Below are 22,402 nucleotides of genomic sequence, written 5' to 3' on the forward strand. Positions count from 1 at the left end.
TAGTTGAAGCACAAGAGGACTGCATTTGGCCTATTAACTCTGAGTAGATTAGTCTTGTTTGTCCCATTCTTCCAAAGTCAAAGACAAAGTAAAATTTGTATTGAAATATGTACATATATATCATCATATATGAACTTCAGATACATTTTCTTGCAGGCATTTACAGGAAAATAAAGAAATACAATAGAATTATTGAAGGAATATATATTAAATAAAGTGACAACTGATGTGCAAAGGAAGACAAATTATGCAAATAAAAAATAATAACACTGAGGACATGAGTTCTGGAGTCCATAGGTTGTGGAATCAGTTCAAAGTTGAGGTGAAAGACATTATCCGCACTGGTTCTGGAGCCTGATGGTTGAAGGGTAATAAATTCCTGAACATGGGACGTGAAGGTCCTGTACCGCTTGTCCAATGGTAGCAGCAAGAAGAGAGCATCCCATTCACAACTTTGCAATTTCAGATTCTGAGTTACCATCATTGGCAGTAGTCAGTGACAACCTCAGCAACAGGTCTGGATACACTTTGTGGGGGGGGGGGGGGTGACCTAACAGAGGAAAGTCACAGTGCTTGGATCTCTGGCACTGAGTGTGGCTCAGCAGGGAAGGGGGAAGAAGGGAGACGCTGTGGGGATAGGAGATTCATTCGTTAGGGGACTGGACAGGTGGCTTTGTGGGCGAAAACAAGATTCCCGCATGGTATGTAGCCTCCTGTGTGCCAGGATCCGAGATATCTTGAATTGAGTCCTTGGCATTCTTAAGGGGGAGGGTGAACAGCCAGGGCTCTCTTCTAGGAAATGTGGGACCTGTGTAGAAGGGACGGTTTGCACCTAAAGTGAAGGTGAAGGTTTGTTAATGCTGCACTGTGGGGTTTAAACTGGAGTTGCAGGGGGATGGGAACCAGAGTTCCAGAACAGTTAGTGGAGAGGATGTGGAGGCAGATGCTGGTGAGATCTCAGACAAAGTTAGGAATCAAAAGGTTGAGTATAGTGTGACAAAATAAAAAATGTGAGGACTGGAGGTGTTATGCTTGAATGAGTGCAGTATACAGAACAGGGGAGATGAACTTGTGGCACAGTTGCAGATTGGCAGATATGATGTTGAAGGCATCACTGAGTCATGGCTGAAAGATTACAGCTGGGAGCTCATTGTCCAAGGACACACTTTGTATCAAAAGGATGGGCAGGAAGGCAATGTTACTCTGTTGGTTAAAAAATAAAATCAAATCATTTGAAAAAGGCGACATGGGGTCGGAAGGTGTTGAATCATTGTGGGTGAAGCTAAGGAACTTCAAGGGTAAAGAGACACTGATGGGAGTTGTATACAGACCCCCAAAATGGTATTAAAGATGCAGTCTACAAATTACAATGGGAGATAGAAACTGCAAGCCAAAAGGACAATGTTACAAAGGTACTGGGATTTAAACATGCAGGTAGATTGGGAAAATTGGATTGGTGCTGGATTCCAGGAGCGGGAATTTTTAAAATGCCTATGAGGTGGCTTTTTAGAGCAGTTTGTGTTTGAGCCCACTAGAGGATCAGCAATGCTGGATTGCATGTTGTGCAAAGACCTTGAATTGATTGGAGACCTTAAGCTAAAAGAACACTTAGGGAAGAATGATCATAATGTGATTGAATTCACCCTGAAATTTTAGAAGGAGAAGCTAAAGTCAGATGTATCAGTATTGCAGTGGAGTAAAGGGAATTACAGAGCCATGAGAGAGGAGCTGGCCAGAACTGGCTGGAATTTCTGGAAGCAGTTTGGAAGGCACAGGGTATATACGTCCCAAAGAGGAAGAAGGATTCTAAAGGAAAGATGACACAAACCTGGCTAACAAGAGAAGTCAAAGCAAGCAAAACAGCCAAAGAGAAGGCAAATAATAGAACAAAAATTAGTAGGAAGTTAGAGGATTGGAAAGCTTTTAAAAACCAACAGAAGCCAACAAAAAAGTCATTAAGAAGGTCAAGATGGAATACAACAGTAAGCTAGCCAATAATATTGAAGAGGATGCCAGAAGTTTCTTCAGATGCATGAAGTGTAACAGAGAGGCGAAAGTGGATATTGGGCTGCTGGAAAAGGATGCTGGAGAGGTAGTAATGAGCAACAAGGAAATGGCAGACAAATTAAGTAAGTACTTTGCATTTGTCTTCACTGTGGAAGACACCAGCAGTATGGTGGAAGTTCGAGGTGTCAGGTGTCATGAAGAGTGTGATACCATAACTAGAGAGAAGGTTCTTGGGAAATTGGAAAGTCTGAATGTAGATAAGTCAGCAAGCCCAGATGGTGTTTACCCCAGAGTTCTAAAGGAGGCGGCTGAGGAGATCGTGGAGGCATTAGTAATGATCTGTCAAGAATCACTAGATTCTGGAATGGTTCTGGAAGGCTGGAAATACCACTCCACTCTTCAAGAAGGGAGAGCGGCAGAAGGAAAGAAACTTTAGGCTAGTTCGTCTGACCGCCGTGGTTGGGAAGATGTTGGAGTCGATTTTTAAGAATGAAGTCTCAGCGTACTTGGCCTTTTCTGGCCGGCTGCCGGTGACCAGTGGTGTTCTACAGGGTCTGTGTTGGGACCGATTCCTTTTACATTATATGTCAATGATTTGGATGATGGAATTGATGATTTGGATATGGAATTGATGATTTGGATGATGGAATTGATGATTTGGATGATGGAATTGATGATTTTGATGCAAAGTTTGCTGACAGATTAGAAGCATGGACGAAGAAATGGCAGATGGAATACAGTGTCAGGAAATGTATGGTCATGCAGTTTTGTAGAAGTGGTGAAAGGGTTGACTATTTTCTAAATGGGAAAAAAAATATATAAAACTGTGGTGCAAATGGACTTGGGAGTCATTGTGCAGGAGTCCATAAAGGCTGATTTGCAGGCTGAGTCTGTGGTGAGGAAGGCAAATGCCATGTTAGCATTCATTTCGAGAGGACTAGATAGAAAAGCAAGGATGCAATGTTGAGACTTTATAAAGCACTGGTGAGGCCTCACTTGGAGTATTGTGAGCAGTTTTGGGCCCCTTATCTTAGAAAGAGGAGGGTTCTCTAGGAGGTTTAACGAAGGTTCAAGAAAATGATTCCAGGATTGAATGGCTTGTCATATGAAGAGCATTTGATGTCTCTGGGCCTGTAATCACTAAAATTCCGAAGACTGACGGATGACTTCATTGAAACCTATAGAATGGCGAAAGGCCATGATAGAGTGGTTGTGGAGAGGATGTTTCCCATGGTGGGAGAGTCTAAGATCAGAGGACAGCCTTACAATAGAGGTTGTTCTTTTAGTACAGAGATGAGGAGGAATTTCTTCATCCCGAGACTGGTGAATCTCTGGAGTTCTTTGTCACAGGCCAAGTCTTTAATGCAGACATTGATAGGTTCTTGATTGGTGAGGGATGAAGTGAAACAGAGAGACGGCAGGAGATATGGGTCTGAGAGGAAAATAGGATCAGCTATGACAAAATGGATACGATAGAGAAAGTGCAGAGGAGATTTACAAGGATGTTGTCTGGATTGGAGGGTGTACTTTATGAGAATAGGCTGTATGTACTTAGCCTTTTCTCCTCAGAGCGATGGAGGATGAGAGGTGACCTGATAGAGGTGTATAAGATGATGAGGGACATTGATTGTTTGGAGAGCCAGAGGCTTTCTCCTTGGGCTGAAACGGCTAAAATGAGGTGCATAGTTTTAAGATGTTTGTAAATAGGTACTGGGGGATGTCAGGGGTAAGTTTTTCAAACAGTACGGTGGGTGTGTGGATTGCACTGCTGCTGGTGGTGGAGGAAGCGGACACAATAGGGTATTTTAAGAGCAAGGAGCTTAGAAAAATAGAGGGCTATGCACTAAGGAAATTTCAGGCAGTCTCTGGAGCAGGTGACATGGTGGGATGAAGTGGGAAGTGCTGTAAATGTCTTCACTGTGTTTTATGCTATGAAATGGCAGAGTGGACTTGATTGGTCAAGTGGCCTAATTTTGCTCTTATTACTTATGGTCTTATGGTTTTATGGTAATCCATGATGTTTAGATGTTTCAGAACGGACAGGGAAGGAGGCAAAAGAGGTGGGAGCGTGGCACTATTGATCAGAGATAAAGTCACGGCTGCAGAAAAGGAGGAAGTCATGGAGGGATTGTCTATGGAGTCTCTATGGGTGGAAGTTAGGAACAGGAAGGGGTCAATAACTCCACTGGGTGTTTTTTATAACCACCCAATAGTAACAGGGACATCAAGGAGCAGATAGGGAGACAGATTCTGGAAAGATGTAATAATAACAGGGTTGTCATGGATTTTAATTTCCCAAATATTGAGTGGCATCTCCCTAGAGCAAGGGGTTTAGATGGGGTGGAGTTTGTTAGGTATGTTCAGGAAGGTTTCTTGACACAGTATGTAGATAAGCCGAGAAGAGGAGAGTCTGTAGATCATCTGGTATTGGGAAATGAAGCTGGTCAAGTGTTAGATCTCTCAGTGGGAGAACATTTTGGAGAGAATGATCACAATTCTATCTCCTTTACCATAGCATTGGAGAGAAATCGGAACAGACAAGGTAGGAAAGTGATTAATTGGAGTAAGGGGAAATATGAAGCTATCAGGCGGGAAATTGGAAGCATAAGTTGGGAACAGCTGTTCTCATAGAAATGTACGGAAGAAATGTGACAAATGTTCTGGGGATATTTACGTGGAATTCTGCACAGAATTCCAATGAGACAGGGAAGTTCTGGTAGGGTGTAGGAACCGTGCTGTACAAAGGCTGTTATAAATCCAGTCAAGAAGAGGAGAAAAGCTTACAAAAGGTTCCAAAAGGTTTTGGAAAGCATCAAGTTGCATAGGTCACTGGGTTGAGATGAGATGTACCCCAGGCTACAGCGGGAGGTGAGGGAGGAGATTGCTGAGCCTCTGGCGATGATCTTTGCATCATCAGTGAGGACAGGAGAGGTTCCGGAGGATTGGTGGATAGCAGATGTTCTTCCCTTATTCAAGAAAGGGAGTGGAGATAGCCCAGGAAATTATAGAGCGGTGAGTCTTACTTCAGTGGTTGGTAAGTCGATGGAGAGGATCCTGAGAGGCAGGATTTATGAACATTTAATGAGGCATAATATGATTAGGAACAGTCAACATGGCTTTGACAAAGGCAGGTTGTGCCTTACGAGCCTGATTGAATTATTACGGACCTGACTAAACACGGTGTTGAAGGTAGAGGCTTTCGATAAGGTACCCCATGCAAGGCTTATTGAGAAAGTAAGGAGGCATGGGATCCAAGGGGACATTGATTTGTGGATCCAGAAGTGGCTTGCCCACAGAAGGCAAAGTGTGGTTGTAGAGAGGTCATATTCTGCGTGGAGGCCGGTGACCAGTGGTCTGCCTCAGGGAGCTGTTCTGGAATCCTACTCTTTGTGATTTTTATAAGTGACCTGGATGAGTTATTGGAGGGATGGGTTAGTAAATTTGCTGATGACACAAAGATTGGGGCTGTTGAGGATAGTGTGGTGGGCTGTCAGAGGTTACAGCGGGACATCGATAGGATGCAAAACTGGACTAAGAAGTGGCAGATGGAGTTCAACCCCAATAAGTGTGAAGTGATTCATTTTGGTAGGTTAAATACGATGGCAGAATATAGTATTAATGGTAAGACCATTTGCAGTGTGGAGAATCAGAGGGATCTTGAGGTCTGAGTCCATAGGACACTCAAATCTGCTGGACAGGTTGACTCTATGGTTAAGAAGGCTTACAATGTATCGGCCTTCATCAACCGTGGGTTTGAGTTTAAGAGCTGAAAGGTAATGTTGCAGCTATATAGGACCCTGGTCGGACCCAACTTGGAGTATCGTGCTCATTTCTGGTCACCTCAATACAGGAAGGATGTGGAAACCAGAGAAAGGAGATTTACAAGGATGTTGCCTGGATTGGGGATCAAGAGAATAAGTTGAATGAACTTGACTTTTTCTCCTTGGAGCGGCGGAGGATGAGAAGTGAGCTGATAGAGGTGTATAAAATGCTGAGAGGCATTGATTGTGTGGATAGTGAGAGGCTTTTTCCCAGGGCTGAAATGGCTAGCATGAGGGCACAGTTTTAAGGTGCTTGGAAGTAGGTACAGAGGAGATGTCAGGGGTAAGTTTTTTTTTTACACAGAGAGTGGTGAGTGCGTGGAATGGGCTGCTGGCAATGGTGGTGGAGACGGATACATAGAACATAGAACATAAAAAAAACCTACAGCACAATACAGGCCCTTCAGCCCACAAAATTGTGCTGAACATGTCCCTACCTTAGACATCACTATTCTTACCCATAGCCCTCTATTCTTCTAAGCTCCATGTACCTGTCCAAAAGTCTCTTAAAAACCCTATAGTATCGTTAGGGTCTCTTAAGAGACTCCTGGATAAGTACATGCAGGTTAGAAAATTGTGCTGTAGTTTTTCTGCATTTCTATGATTTGAACATGGAACATAAAACAGTAGAGCTCAGGAACAGCCTCTTCAACGCACAATGTTGTACCAAACCAATTACATTAGTAATGAAATAGCCACTAAACTAAACCAATATCTTCTGCCTACACGATGTCCACATCCATCCATTCATACGTCTATCTAAACGTCTCTTAAATGCTTCTGATGTTTCCTCCTCTACTCTATCTATGCCTCTCATAATCTGATAAACCTCTGTCAGATTTTTCCTCAGCCTCTGTTGCTCTAGAGAAATCAGACCCAAGTTTGTACCACAAGCCTTCTAATGCAGGCAGCATTCCGGTAAACCTCTTCTGCACCCTCTCCAAAGCCTCAACATCCTTCCTATAGTGGGGTGACTAGCATTGTATGCAATATCCAGATGCAGCCTAACTTGGGTTTTGTAAATCTGCAACACAACTTCCTGACCTTCGACTGAATGCCTCAACTAATAACGGCAAGCATGCCAAATGTCTCCTTAACCACCCTATCAACCTGTGTAGCCACTTTCAAGCAGCTATAAAGTTAGACCCCAAGATCCCTCTACTCATAAACACTCTGAAGTCCTGCCTTCTTTTAAGCATCATTCATTGCACCAGGACCAAATTCCGTTCAACTCCATCTTGTCTGCATCTAGACTGTAAAGGAGTCTGTAGTGGAGCACTGGATATGAAAAATGTTCCACTAGTGTACACTTTGAGTGCTGCCTGAAGGGTCAGTTTTGACAAGCTTATGAAATCACTGATTTTGGACTATTTTTGTGGGGCAGCATGTTAGCGCAGAGGTTAGTGACAACAACTTACAGTGCCAACTGTAAGACTGGGGTTCAATTCCTGCTGCTGTCTGTTTGGAATCTGTACATTCTCCATGTGCCCATGGGGGTTTCCTCCGGGTTCCCCCCACAATCGAAAGGTGTACGTTTAGGATGAGGGTAAGTGAGTTGTGGGAATGCTATAATGGGGCTGGAAGTGTGATGAAACTTGTAAACTGTCCCCCCAGCTTTTCACTCAACTCCCTTCTCACTCTCCCACCTACCTTGCTCATCACCTAGGCTTCACCTATCGCCTGCCAGCTTTTACTCGCCCTACCTAATGCACACTTCCTTTTCAGTGCTGATGAAGGGTTTCGGCCAGAATCACTGATCAGACTCACGCAACCATTGAGCACATCTACATGAAATATTGCCGAGGAAAGCAGTATCCGTCATCAAGGATGGTCACCACCCACGTCATGGTCTTTACTCGCTGCTGCCATCACGTGGAAGGTACAGGAGCCTCAGGACTTGCACCACCAGGTTCCGGAACAATTACTACCGCTCAGCCATGAACAAAAGGGGATAACTACAAACACTTAAGGACTCTTTTATCTTGTTACTTCATGCTCGTTATTTATTTATATCTGCATTTGCATAGTTTGTTTACAGTTTATAGTTCCTGATCTTCACAGCTTAAAATTACTGTTCATTGGCGGCGCCTTCTTGCTGGTGCTACAGTGGGGCTGAGTTATTCAGTGATGGTGCTGAGGGATGGTAATATATATTCGCAAGGCCAGACGCGTGGCTCTCAGAAGTCAGTTTCAAGCATTATGTGCCTGCAATAAATCTCTCTGTTGATTCACAAGCAACAGCAATTGATAGATCTGATATAGAAGTGAACTGTGACAGTGTCAACGACATCAGAGACAATCTGGGCTACATAGAGCATAAACAAACAAACCACCAGAGCATCCGACCCACAGCGCACTGCGATTCGCATTACGTAGAGAATTAAGGCAAACAACAGATGCAAGGCTTTACCAGGAGTTGGGCAAATCTCAATACCTCAATTAATTCGGCTACTGAATTTAAAACAAGAATCAACAGAATCACCGCTGGGAAGCCTAAGCAAAGCCTGAGGCTCAATAGCGGTAGCGAAATGTTTTAGGATTTGCAGGAAACATAAGGACTGTGGGATATCCGGCACAAATAATAAATATAATCAGCATTAGTCTAGGCCCAAATTAAAAATAAAATCAACCGCGCTCACCACTGATGTTTTCAGAGAAGCACAATCCATATGTTGTGATTGGTGGCGGAAACATCAATGATTTTCTGGATGTTGAGTGCCCTGGTCCTCCGGCTGTTTATGGCCAACAGGGCCCAGCTGCTGATTCGGGCATCGCCGCCGCTATTCCTTAGGTAGCGCCTGAGGCGTCTGAGGCAAGAGAAACAGCGTTCGCATGAGGCAGATGTCACAGGCAGAGTCAATGATATGCAGATTAGTTCGTATAAATCTATAAATGCATCGCTGTCGGGTCTCATTAGAGCTGGAAATCTGGTGACCGGTGACATTGATGGTAGACAGAATGGGACCCATGTCCTCCGCACAGGAAATACCTGCATGCGAAGCAGAACGTGGTATCTTCCGTGATCGAATATTCCAGCCAGGAGTGCAGTTCAAACCAGCCACGGATAAAACTATTCACTAAACACTAAGTGCACTGCAGGTGCTGTGGTCAAATCAAGGCATACAAACAAGCTGGATGAACTCAGCAGGTCGGGCAGCATCCGTTGAAAGAAGCAGTCAACGTCTCGGGTTGAAACCCTTCACCAGGGCTAAAGGAGGGGGCAGAGGCCCTATAAAGAAGGTAGGGTGGGGTGGGTGGAAAACCAATCAGAGGAAAGATCAAGGGGTGGGGGAGGGGAAGCAGGGAGGGGATAGTCAGGAGAGCTGAAGAAGGAGTCTAAGGGGAAAGCACTATGGGTAGTAGAAGGAGGCGGAGTCATGAGATGTGATAGGCAGCTAGAAGAGGAGACAGGGTAGAGGTGGGATAGGGAAGGGAGAGGGAGGGAATTCTCAATGGATTCTGATGGAAATTGTTATGTACCCCGTAACTGGGTGTCTGACCAGCAGAAAAAGAAGAATCCGTTGGAGTCTGGTGGTACCAAACTAAAGGTGTTTATTAGTAAACTACACAATACAATATCAAAAATGCAAATATACATATAAAACCAGTTAGCAGTAATAAACCTAAAAGTGTAGGAATAATAATAATCAACAATAAACAAGCTCTATCGATGTCTAGGGGTAAATAAATTGTCATAGGAAAGTATAGAGTTCAGTTCATAAATGCTGAGGTGGTTATGGTTGTTGTATTGAAATCGTTGGAGAGAGCGAGCGAGCGAGCGAGATGTAACAGCAACAGCTGCGGCAGGTAAAGCTTTTGTGGCTTTCTTAATCCGTCGAATCATTGTGGTCATTCAGTTATGTTCTTCAGCTAGACCGTTCTTCAGCGGTGGGCTCGTCACTCTGGCATGAGTGGACACACACACAAGTCCCCACCGGCCCTGCTGTCACACTGTGACCTTTACTGACCGATCTCCTGGTTCGGTCTCCAAAGCCCCCACCTTTCTGTGGGTTCCAACACTCAGTTAGTGTCCACTGGTGTATCTGAAGGGTGTCTCTCCAGACCTGTCTTTTATCCCCACTCACGGGGTCTCAGCTATCCATCAACTCTGAATGACCGTGTCCATCAAATCAGGCCACTCCTGCTATCTCCTGAGGAATGTTAATGAGCAAAGTAAAGTCCTGGTAGTAGAAGGTAAATAATCCCGGAAGAGTCATAATACAGTAAATCAACAGTCTCTCTCCCCTCTCTTATCTGTAGCAGATGTTCTTGCCTGTGTTTAATCTCTCTCTCTCATGAGCAGCATAGCCACAGCAATAGTTCGTAGTTCTCAGGAAGGGGGTTGGGAATCGTTAACTCTGCACCCCATTGACCATCATGTCTGTTCATCACTCATAACACCCCCATCCTTCTGGGAATTTTCACCAGGGTGAAAATTAACTAATAAAGCATATTACTGAATTAGAGTTTAACAAAATACAGAAGTGGTTTTAACTACAAGAATAATACAAGTACACTTTCAAATTAACATCTAGATAAACAATCAGCAATTACGTTGTCACTCCCCTTTACATGTTGTATTTTAATATAGAATTCATGTAACAACAGATACCAACTTAATAACCTCCTATTTTTATTTTTCATGTTAGCCAAAAATACCAAGGGATTGTGTTGTTAGCTTAGGTGTATATTACAAAGTGTGAACCAATACATGTGTGATTATACTGTGGTACATTACAGAAGTTTGTGCAAATACTAATCTCTATTTTACTTTTAAACTTAACATTCAATCTTCCATAATGTTCTCTTTCTTATTCACATTTTTTGTTCAAAAAAAAAAATCAAATTCCCGCAAAACCATATCCTGTTATTCAAAATGGCATTTGGTCAACCTTTGCCTCTCTTCCACTTAACTCTTACGTGGTTAGCGAGCTCACCAGTGTGGAACAGGCCTTCACAGACTCCTTTCACAGGAGCTATCTTATCACCAATGTTTTCCAAACTAAGCCCATTTGCTGAACTTCCAAACAACTCATTAATTTTAAGCAGGTCATTAATTTCATCTTCAGGATCTTTAATTCTGTTAGTTTCTCGTTTAACATTTGCAGGTGATCCCTCTTGGTCAAAACAACACTTTAAGTTCTGCCTCTCCAGCTCACATCCTTGAACAACATCACCAAGTTGTTTATTCTTAAATTCCAAAACAAACTGTAATTGATTCACAAACACCTTGTTAACAAACAAGATCCCTAACGGTCCCTTCAGTTTAATTAATAGATCTGAAACCAAACCCGACTTTAAATTTTCTTTATTCAAAAGTTTAGGAACAATACTTTTCCCTTTCCCTTCAATAATATTCACATCACCAGCTTTCATCTCCTCACTAATTTTTAACACAAGTGACTGAGAATTCTCCGGGTGCCACGGTTAACCGTTTCTTCACTGATCCAAGTCCATCTGACCCAAAAGAACTGCATTCCTTTTCAACTAAATCAGACCCCTCAGACTTTTCCTGAGCTTCAACACAAGGTTCAGTATCCTGTGACTCCAAATCCTGAACACAAGCAAACGGGACATCTGCCTCTCCTAAGTTTTCAATACCAGTCCCTTTTTCAAAATCTAAGTTCCCCTGATCCTCCGAGTTACTCACTGGGCAACTCCTCTTCGGAGTAACCTCAACCTTGCGGGTTAAAACAACTTCGTCTGCCAACCCAGCAGACTCCCTCAAGGTAGCGGCATCGTTTTCATCTAGGACTACCCTTACTTCCTTGGGAACACACTTAACTTCTTCAACTGAAAACAGCTCTGTCAAACCAGACAATCATCCGTGTTCAACCCTTGACCTTTTAACTGCCCCATCTGTTTCTCATCTTTACTCTATGCCTCCATAACCTCCTTCCTCACTCCCAAGTGTCCACCTAGGGGTATCTTATGAACCCGGTTCAAAATTCCGTTCCTTGACAACACTAAACTAAACCTGCTTCATCTCCCTTACTTTCCTTAGCTCCACTATTCTCCGTTTTACCATCCTCTAACCTCTCCTGGTACAAGATCGGTAAAAACGTCTCTGCTAAATCAGTACTGGACTCACTTAAACTGTCTCCTTTCTCAGCCGCCTTTCCAGACATGCTGCGAGTTAATGCGCATGCGGGATAAATCTTGGAATCTATGGGCGGGTCCTCAGCACCCACAGGCTTACTTGTCAGCTTCGCTGCTGAATACACGTCACCACCAGCCAGATCGTTACCAAGTAGGATGTCCACGCCGTCCATCGGTCGTTTCGACCGCACCCCTATCTCTCCAGATCCGCACTGGAACTGGGGTTTCTCCTTCCTTCACAGACACTGTCCCTTCCGAGATAAACTTCTCACGCCCCTCTTGTGCTCTATCTACCTTTGCTTTCCTCAACAATCTCAATACAACCAGTCGGAACTGCCATTTTCCCTTTTCCTGTCTCCTCCTTCCGAGCAAAGCACTTAGATGCTATATGACCAGCTTTCCCACAATTATAACAGGTAAAGCTAGGAACCTTCCTGCAAGCCTGTTTTTCCTCCTTCTTACCTCTTCCACTAGCTCCCGGCTTATTCTCTACCTTAGCCGGTGGACTTTCCCTGCCATCCCTACTGCCTTTCTGGTAGCTCTTATTTAAGGAAAACTTTGTTTTGTGGGTGAAGGCATACTCGTCTGCTAACTTGGCAGCCGCAGACAGTGTCTCTGTCTCCTTCTCGTCCAAGTACATCTTCATACTCTCAGGGACACAACTTTTAAATTGCTCCATCAGTATTAACTGTAACTGTTTATCATAATCTCCAACGAGCCCTTTTTGAGGCGCACCAATGCTCACAACACATTTGCATCTCACGGGCAAACTCTAAATACGTGTGGTTCCAGGGCTTTCTCAAGTTCCGGAACTTCTGCCGGTCTGCCTCTAGCACCAACTCGTAACTCCTCAGTACGGCCCTTTTTACTTCCTCGTAATCCTTAGACTCATCCATGGACAATGCCGAATAAACTTGTTGAGCCTTCCCCCTAAGTACGCTCTGTAACAGAACAGATCATTTCCCCTTAGGCCAGTTCTGGTTCACAGCCACTTTCTCAAAATGAAGTAAGTACCTATCGACATCCACCTCCTCGAATGGAGGTACCAACTGGATCTCCTGAACAATCTTGAACCCCTCATTTGGGTTTGCTGCCCGGTCCCTTCCCTGCGATGCCTTTAACCTCTCCATGTCCAGCGCAAACTGCCTCTCTGTCCTCCATCTGCCCATCAGCTTCTATCTCCTTTATCCGGAGCTCATGCTCCCTTTCCTCCTTCTCCGCAGCCAACCTTAATCTTTCTATCTGTATCTGAAGCCCACACTCGACTGTTTGTTTCCTCAGGGAACAGGTCCAATACATCTGACGTGAACACACCCTCGGATACGTAATGCACAGCTATTGCTCTCTGTATATCCAACCTGCTCATCGACGATTTCACCGCTGAGAGATTTAATCGTTTTGCAACGCTCACCAATTCCGCCTTCCTGGCAACCTCTAATGACCCCGAAGTCGGGTCTTTTAAAAATTTGACAATTTCCATCTCTTTTTTCTCTTTTTTCCATCGCTTTCCCGTCTGGTTATCCACACAACCAGATCAGATAAGGGACTTTTATCCCGATTCACTGGCCCCCCCATTTGGTAATCAAATCCCAAAGATGAAGCCCCAATTTGTTACGTACCCCGTAACTGGGTGTCTGACCAGCAGAGAAAGAAGAATCCGTTGGAGTCTGGTGGTACCAAACTAAAGGTGTTTATTAGTAAACTACACAATACAATATCAAAAATGCAAATATACATAATAATAATCAATAATAAACAAGCTCTATTGATGTCTAGAGGTAAATGAATTGTCATAGTATAGAGTTCAGTTCATAAATGCTGAGGTGGTTATGGTTGTTGTATTGAAATCGTTGGAGAGAAAGAGAGAGCGAGATGCAACAGCAACAGCTGCGGCAGGCAAACCTTTTGTGGCTTTCTTAATCCGTCGATTCGTTGTGATCATTCAGTTATGTTCTTCAGCTAGACCGTTCTTCTGTGGTGGACTCGTCACTCTGGCATGAGTGGACACACACACAAGTCCCCACCGGCCCTGTTGTAACACTGTGAGCTTTACTGACCGATCTCCTGGTTCGGTCTCCGAAGCCCCCACCTTTCTGTGGGTTCCCAACACTCACACAGTGTCCACTGGTGTGTCTGAAGGGTGTCTCTCCAGACCTGTCTTTTATCCCCACTCACGGGGTCTCAGCTATCCATCAACTCTGAATGACCGTGTCCATCAAATCAGGCCACTCCTGCTATCTCCTGAGGAATGTTAATGAGCAAAGTAGTAGTAGGTAAATAATCCAGGAAGAATCAAAATACAGTAAATCAACAGTCTCTCTCCCCCCCCCCCCCCTTATCTGTAGTAAATGTTCTTGCCTGGGCTTTATCTCTCTCTCATGAGCAGCATAACAACAGCAATAGTTCGTAGTTCTCAGGAGGGGGGTTGGGAATGTTTAACTCTGCACCACATTGACCATCAGGTCTGTTCATCACTCATAACAAAATAAAAAAGTAATCTTGCTTAAAATATTAAAGGAATGTGTAATCTTTCACTTTATGCCTTTTGGAAATCAGGTCATCTTTTACTTGCTTAGAAACAGAAATTTTGACCAGGGGCATCCAAACTTTTACATGCCACTGTATAACCATTGCCAACACAGATGTTCCTCGATCAGTGCAGCACCTCACCACAGGTATTGTTTGTGTCATCAGTCAGACAAACAAAAGATTTTCTCTGTCAATCAGCTTCCAAATGTTGTTACTCTGTCATTCTTTGCCACGCCCCACTGCTGATTCCCTTCTCCTCATCATACATTCTTACCCCGACCATCGTCCAGAGCCCCAAACTCTGCCCTGAGCAGACCCGCCTCTGGTTTCTGATTCTGCTCCGTTGAACATCCAACTGCTGGTTTCCCATTCTGTTTTCAGTCTTTAGAGGACAGGGGTGTTTTCTAACAATCCTTTAGAAGCAGAGAAAATGACCCACAATGTGGAAATGAGCCCTGAATAAGGAGGTTAACTCCTAGTGTCATTCTCCATCGGCCCAGAGATTAGAGGGGCGAAGAACATCTCAGACAGAACTGCAGTCAGCTCGACTTCTTCAGTCTGCAGAGAATTCAAGGGAAACCTCTTCACCCACAGAGTGGTGTCTGTTTGGAACCCGTCACCACAGGGAAAGCGAGAGGGGAACAACAGGGGAGGATTTAAACAGACTGTCATGGAACTGAATCACGGGCAGGGTCCGGCCGGGCTGAGTTGACTCTCTACTGTACACTAGGTGTGTCACAAGGGGACGTGGAGACTGAACTCAAATGCAGGACGCAGGCACTGAAGTACTCGGGGCAGGTCAGGAACAACTAAAGGATCGAATAAGATGAGGAGACCGCAGCATGCAACGGCGATTCTGGGGTTCAGAGAGTACATGGCGAAGGCAGGACCCTGACCAGGCTAAAGGATGGGTCTATGGGACAAGGAATGCTGGGAGGAGAGCCCCCTAGGCAGGCCGCATTACTTCGGGGCAGGGCCCGGCCCCCCAGGCAGGAATACAGGGGCCTGGGCAGGATGCGGGGAACAACCCGTCGGAAGAGAGGGGTAGGAAGGGGTCGGAGTCCTCAGGGCAGGCCGCCTAGATCCAGGGCAGGGCCCCCTCCCAGGCAGGAACATGGGGACCTGGGCAGGTTGTGGGGCACAACCTGTCGGAAGGGAGGGGTAGGAAAGGGTCAGAGTTCCCCTCCAGCCTGCTTACCCGACGAGGGAAGGGATCAGAAGGGAGTTCGGTCCAGGGTGACTGCAAGAAAGGACTTACAGAACCAGATGATTAACAGTGGGTACTCCAAACCGGGGTCGAAACAGGACAGCCAGGCGAACAGCACAATGGCGCGAACAAGGCAAACCGGACGGAATAGCGGGTACAACAGGACCACCCCCCAACTGGACTCAGTCCCAGAGCCCCTTATATACACCTGCCAGCTGACAGGCATCAGGTGCGCCTCCTTAAGCCAAGTTGATCCTATTTGGGCTTAAGGGTGAAAGGAGGGACGGCTGCAAGACCCGGAGTCTAGAGTCCACGGACTGGATCAAGACCCGGAATGCGGGCTCCTGACCGGACAAGGTGTGTTATAAATTCACTAAGTACCAGAAACAGTGTTTAAAACAGAAATGATTTATTTGTCTCAGATCCAGAATATTAAACTCCAGTCCCATGAAAGGTGAATGTACAGCAGAAGAAACTCCTCCCGTGCCCAGTGACCAGGGTGCAGAACTGGGTGTGGTGAGCAGCAGCAATAATTGCAGAGTTCAGCACCGACAGTCACTCTTGAAACAGCATTCAGCAACAGTGATGGTCAAATATCCAGCTGATTGAAACTTTCTCCCCAGTGTGAACCTGGTAGTGTGTCCCAAGTGTAACACGCTGTAAGGTTTCACTGCTAATGTAATGGCCTCTCTGTAATGTTTCAAAGCTGAGGTAATGGCTTCTCTGTAGCAGCAATGTTTAGGTTACGACTAGAGATAGCAGGGTTTTGGAGTGTGGAACTATCGAATGAGAGTAATGTGAGTCTGGAAGAGAGAGAGATATTCGTGGCCTTTTGCCGGGAGTGATGAGAAGACGCGAATGGAGAAAGTGGGCCCTTTTTCTTTTTTTTTTGCTTTCTTTACTAACCCTGTAGTCAAAGAAAGAATGATAAAGCAGAATCGTTTAATCACATATTGTGTGCTGTTTGTTATTTCAGGGTACTGATTTCTAACAAGGGCCACATCACGCAGCATCCACCAAACGAGATTTCTAAAGTTTGATTGGGCCGTGGGTCTATAACCCCTTTATTAAGCTGCTAGCCGAATCCAGAGTTACATAAGGTCAGATGACTGAGTGAATTGATTCCCACATTAACAGCAGGTGAACGGCCTCTCCCCAGTGTGAACTCAACGATGCACACTTGTTTGATTTGGCTGAGAGAATCTTTTTCCAAAGTTTGAGCAGCAGATTGGCCTCTACCCAGTGTGAACTCGCTGGTGTCTCTGTAGTTGGGATGAGCGAGTGAATCCCTTCCCACATACTGAGCAGGTGAACGGCCTCTCCCCAGTGTGAACTCGCTGATGTACCTTAAGTTGAGATGACGAAATGAATCCCTTCCCACAGTCTGAGCAGGTAAACGGCCGCTCCCCAGTGTGAACTGACCAGTGTGCTTGTAGGTGGAATGACTGAGTGAATCCTTTACCACATTCTGAGCAGGTGAATGGCCTCTCCCCAGTATGAACTCGCTGATGTACCTTCAGTTGAGATGACTTAATGAATCCCTTCCCACAGTCTGAGCAGGTGAACGGCCATTTCCCTGCGTGGGCTGACTGGTGTATCAGTAGGTGAGATGACCGATTGAATCCCTTCCCACAGACTGAGCAGGTGAACCGCCACTCCCCAGTGTGAACTGACTGGTGTCTCTGTAGGAAAGATGATTCAGTGAATCCCTTCCCACAGACTGAGCAAGTGAATGGCCACTCCCCCGTGTGAACTGACTGGTGTCTCAGTAGGTGATATGACAATGTGAATCCCTTCCCACACTCTGAGCAGGTGAATGGCCTCTCTCCAGTGTGAACTCGCTGATGTACCTTCAGTTGGGATGAGCAAGTGAATCCCTTCCCACAGTCCGAGCAGGTGAACGGCCTCTCTCCAGTGTGAACTCGCTGATGTGCCATTAGGTAAGATGACCGAGTGAATCCCTTCCCACACTCTGAGCAGGTGAATGGCCTCTCCCCAGTGTGAACTCTCTGATGTACCTTCAGTTTAGATAAGCAAGTGAATCCCTTCCCACAGTCCGAGCAAGTGAATGGCCTCTCTCCAGTGTGAACTCGCTGGTGAGCCATTAGGTCAGATGACCGAGTGAATCCTTCCCCACAAATTCAGCAGATGACCAGCCTCTGTCCAGTGTGAACTGACTGGTGTGTCCACAGGTGGGAAAACCGACTGAATCCCTGCTCACACACAGAAAGGGTGAATGGCCTTGTCTCAGTGTGAACTTGCTGATGTACCTTCATGAGACAACCTTGAAGAGCTGAATGGCCTCTCCCTGTGTAAAATGACAGGCACGCCAGTCGGTCAGATGATCGAGTGAATCCCTTGCTCCACTCCTTAAATATCTGGACAGAGACAGTGAAACTGGTGTGTTGTGTTCCAGATTAGTTGATGTAGACAAATTCGTTGTCGTCTTTAACCTGTAAAAGGATTCACAAAATCCATCAATGGGTGAAGGACAACATTTCGGATGAGATCACTTGAGTTGTCAAGGTGTGATCTGGCATCACACTGTTACAGTGAGGTTCAACCCAAGTTGGAGAGAGAAATCATCTAACTGGGCACAGTGCTAGTATCTGGAATGACCATCAAACTCTCTGACGTTCTTCTGGTCTCTATAAGAATGGGGCATTTCTGCCGTCTCCAATCTGTGACCTGGCTCAGTTTGACTCTCTCCATTGGTATTATTCCCTGTTCCCACTGAGCTGCATGGGTTCCTGGCCCCACAGTAACTGAAACACTCTCACACAAATAGCCTTTGTTGATGTGCAGCTGGGATTTTCTTTTATGTACTGTTAATATAAAGAGCCACAGTTTTAACGCCATGCAAAGCTGTTAAAAAGAATTATTAGCATTATTATTTTTAGGATTACTATTTAGTGGTATTATTTCAGAACTTTCTCACAGTCATAGTACAACACAGAAACAGGCCCTTTGGCCCATCTAGTGTGTGCTGAATTATTTAAACTGTCTGCTCCTTTACCCCTACCATCCAGGTACCTATACAAACCTCCTAAATGTTGAAATGGAGCTCGCATGCACCAGTTGCCTGAACTGCCTGTGTGAAGAAGTTTCCCCACATGTTCCCCTTAATGTTTCACTTTTCACCCTGAACCCATGGCCTCTGTTTGTAGTCCCATCCAATCTGTGGAAAAAACCGGAATCTATACCCCTCATAATTTTGAAACACAGAAACCTAGAAAACCTACAGCACAATCCAGGCCTTTTGGCCCACAAAGCTGCGTTGAACATGTCCTAACCTTAGAACTACCTAGGCTTACACATAGCCCTCTATTTTTCTAAGCTCCAGGAGTCTCTGAAAAGACCCTATAGTTTCCGCCTCCACCACTGCCACTGGCAGAGCATTCCATGCACTCACCACTCTCTGTGTAAAATACCTTACCCCTGACATCTCCTCTGTACCTACTCCCCAGCACCTTAAACCTGTGCGCTCTTGTGGCAACCATTTCAGCCCTGGGAAAAAGCCTCTGACTATCCACACAGTCAATGCCTCTCATCATCTTATACACCTCAATCAGGTCACCTCTTTTCCTCCATCGCTCCAAGGAGAAAAGGCCAAGTTCACTCAACCTATTCTCATAAGGCATGCTCCCCAATCCTGGCTACATTCTTGTAAATCTCCTCTGCACCATTTCAATGGCTTCCACATCCTTCTGAGCTGAGCACAGTACTCCAAGTGGAGTCTGACCAGGGTCCTATCTCCCTGCAACATTACCTCTCGGCTCCTAAACTCAAACCCGCGATTGACGAAGGCCACAGAACCACAGAGTCAACCTGTGCAGCGGCTTTGAGTGTCCTATGTCCTCAAGATCCCTCTGATCCTCCACACTACCAAGAGTCTTACCACAAATGCTATATTTTGCCATCATATTTGACCTACCAAAGTGAACCACCTCACACTTATCTGGGTTGAACTCGTTCTGCCACTTCTCAGCCCAGTCTTGCATCCTATCAATGTCCCACTGTAACCTCTGACAGCTCACCACAATATCCACAACACCCCCCAACATTTGTGTCATCAGCAAACTTACTAACCCATCCCTCCACTTCCTCATCCAGGTTATTTATAAAATTCACAAAGAGTAGGGGTCCCAGAACAGATCCCTGAGACACACTACTGATCATTGGCCTCCATGCAAAATATGACCCATCTACAACCACTCTTTGCCTTTGTGGGCAAGCCAGTTCTGGATCCACAAATCAATGTCCCCTTGGATCCCATACCTCCTTACTTTCTCAATAAGCCTTGCATGGGGTACTTTATCAAATCTCCGCTCACTCTTCTACGTTCCAAGGAATAAAGCCCTGACCTGTTCAATATTTCCTTTTAACCCAAGTCCTCCAGAACTTGCAACATCCTTGTGAATTTTCCTTGAAATCATTCAACCTCTTTTAAATCTTTCCTGTAGACTGGTGACCAAACCTGCACACAAAACTCCAATTTAGGCCTTATCAATGTCTTGTACAAAGTCAACATAACATCCATCTCCTGTACTCAGTACTCTGGTTTGTGAAGGCCAATGTGCCAAAATCTTTCTTTCTGTCCCTGCCTAACTGTGACAGCACTTTTAGTGAATTATGGACCCGTATTCCCAGATCCCTTTCTTCTACAACAGTCCTCAGTATCACTTGCAAATTCGCCAGCAACTTTTCCATCACCATAATACACACAGGTAACACCAGTTTCTGTATTGTACATAAATATTTCCGCTGAACCCTCCCCCAGGTGACTGACAGTGGTGAACTCAGTGATGACAATGCCAATGAATATGAAGGGAAGGACAGTAGTCTGTCTCATTGGAGTCTGGCACATTTGTGATGTGAAAACTACTTGTTGCCCAGGGCAAAGGTGTTTGATATCGTTAGTACCCAGAGAGAATGGGTTAAAACATGTTCTCACAGGTAGAAAAGTTCAGAACAAGAGAGGGTGGAACAAGCAACACACACAAAATGCTGGCGAACTCAGCAGGCCAGGCAGCATCTATGGAAAAGAGTACTAATGCTGAGTTCCTCCAGCAATTTGTGTGTGTTGCTTGGATTTCCAGCATCTGCAGATTTTCTCTTGTTTGTGATGGGAGGTAGAACAAAGGTGATTTTCCCAACTGGTGATGTAAGAGATTTTGTCCCCTTTTCCCGAGTTCCTAATCCTTGCGTTTAGACAGCTGGAGCTCAGCTCTGTCTGAGAGACCCATCGGTTCCCATTCCCTCAGCAGCCGGAAGCTCCCCGGGGCCCGTGTCCGGATCGTGGGGCTGAGAGAGAGGGACGAGAGCAGGACTGTCCCGGGGTTGCGTGTCACGGTGTGCGGACTTTACAGCAATCGCACCTCAGTCGGCGCTGAAATAACCTGCCCAGAGAGCTCATCTTACCTCCCGTCGATATCCCCGAGGCCTTTTGTGTACGGCGCGCATGCGTGATATTCGGGGACGTCAACAACCCTGACACATGCGCATTCGATCGATGCTGCAGCGACGGCGGAAGTTTTCACGCCAGGCTTTCTGGGTAATCCCGGTACCATTAAAGGTTCCTGTAAGAAGCGGTTTCATGTCCATACCTCAGCTTTTTTTGTGTGTGTAGATAACTCAACAGCGGTTTTAACGCAGAAAACGTATCCCATGAACAATATACTGAATTACAACGTATATCTAATGCCAAAGTATAATCCTCTTACAAATACAGGTGTAAAACAGAAGAGATTCTGTAGTTGCTGAAAATACAGAGACGCGCACATACACAAGGCTGGAGGAATTTTGCGGTTCAGGCAGCAGCTAAGCCGAAAAGTGCACAATTTAGGCATGCCGAAGGGGCTCGGCCTAAATGTTGCCTTTTAACTTCTCTCTACATTTGTTGCCTGATCTGCTGATTTCATCCAGTATTTTGCAGAAATTAACCACCTTTTATTTTCGACCAACCAGTTTCCAAATGTTTCTGATCTTTCAGTTGTAGCCATATCCTGCTGGTCTGATTCTTCTTCTTCCTCCTCTTTGTAAACTCCAGCCCCATCTCTCTCTGGAGCCCCAAAGGCCTGACTCAGGCTGGCAACTCTTTGGTTTCTGACTCTGCTCCATCGAAGAATCACTCGCTTGTCTGCTGTCAGACTTCAGAGATGCATTGCAACAACCCAGCTGTCATTTGAAATTAGTGAAAATGACACAAAACAATAAAAAGAGCTGGGGAGAAGGAATTTAACCGCCTTAGTCCAGAGCCCTGGGGAACGTCAAAACCACAGTGAGATCATCGTCTTATTCAGCCCAGCGAAAATCATGCAGGCGTATAGGATGATTAGAGGCATTGGTCGTGTGAATAGCCAAAGGCTTTTTTCCAGGGCTAAAACGGCTAATACTCGGGGTCATGGGTTTAAGGTGCTTGTAAGCAGGTACAGAGCAGATGTCAGAGCTAATTTTTTTTAAACAAAGAGTGGCATGTGTGTGTGGAATGCACTGCCAGCGACGGTGGTGGAGGCAGATATGATAGGGTCTTTTAAGAGACTCTTAGATAGGTACATGGAGCTTAGGAAAATAGGGGGCTATGCGGTAGGGTAATTCTAGGCAGCTTCTGGAGTACGTTACATGATCAGCACAACGTTGTGGGCCAAAGGGTCTGTAATGTAGATTTCTATGAAATTCAAGTGAAATCTCCTATCTCACGGAGTGGTGGCTAGTTGCAACCTGTAATCACAGGGAGAGT

At 45.3% G+C, this 22,402-nt stretch overlaps 2 protein-coding genes across 2 annotated transcripts in view; one reads left to right on the top strand and one right to left on the bottom strand.

Moving 5' to 3' along the window:
- The window catches only part of LOC132401288 (zinc finger protein 214-like), a 1,156,463-nt gene that overhangs the window by 219,161 nt on the left and 914,900 nt on the right, over positions 1-22,402 (top strand). The gene's annotated exons all lie outside the window — the stretch shown is intronic.
- On the bottom strand, positions 16,052-21,195 carry LOC132401285 (zinc finger protein 229-like). Its single transcript, XM_059983371.1, has 2 exons — positions 21,085-21,195; positions 16,052-18,116 (listed from the first exon to the last, which is right to left on the bottom strand). The coding sequence occupies exon 2, from the start codon at positions 17,766-17,768 to the stop codon at positions 16,899-16,901; it is 870 nt and encodes a 289-aa protein (XP_059839354.1). The 5' UTR covers positions 17,769-18,116; positions 21,085-21,195; the 3' UTR covers positions 16,052-16,898.

The sequence above is a fragment of the Hypanus sabinus genome, chromosome 10 (assembly GCF_030144855.1).
Source record: "Hypanus sabinus isolate sHypSab1 chromosome 10, sHypSab1.hap1, whole genome shotgun sequence".
Lineage (NCBI taxonomy): Eukaryota > Metazoa > Chordata > Chondrichthyes > Myliobatiformes > Dasyatidae > Hypanus > Hypanus sabinus.

Coding starts and splice junctions, on each gene's coding strand:
- LOC132401285 (XM_059983371.1), bottom strand. CDS start 17,768: ATGGCTCACCAGCGAGTTCACACTGGAGAGAGGCCATTCACTTGCTCG.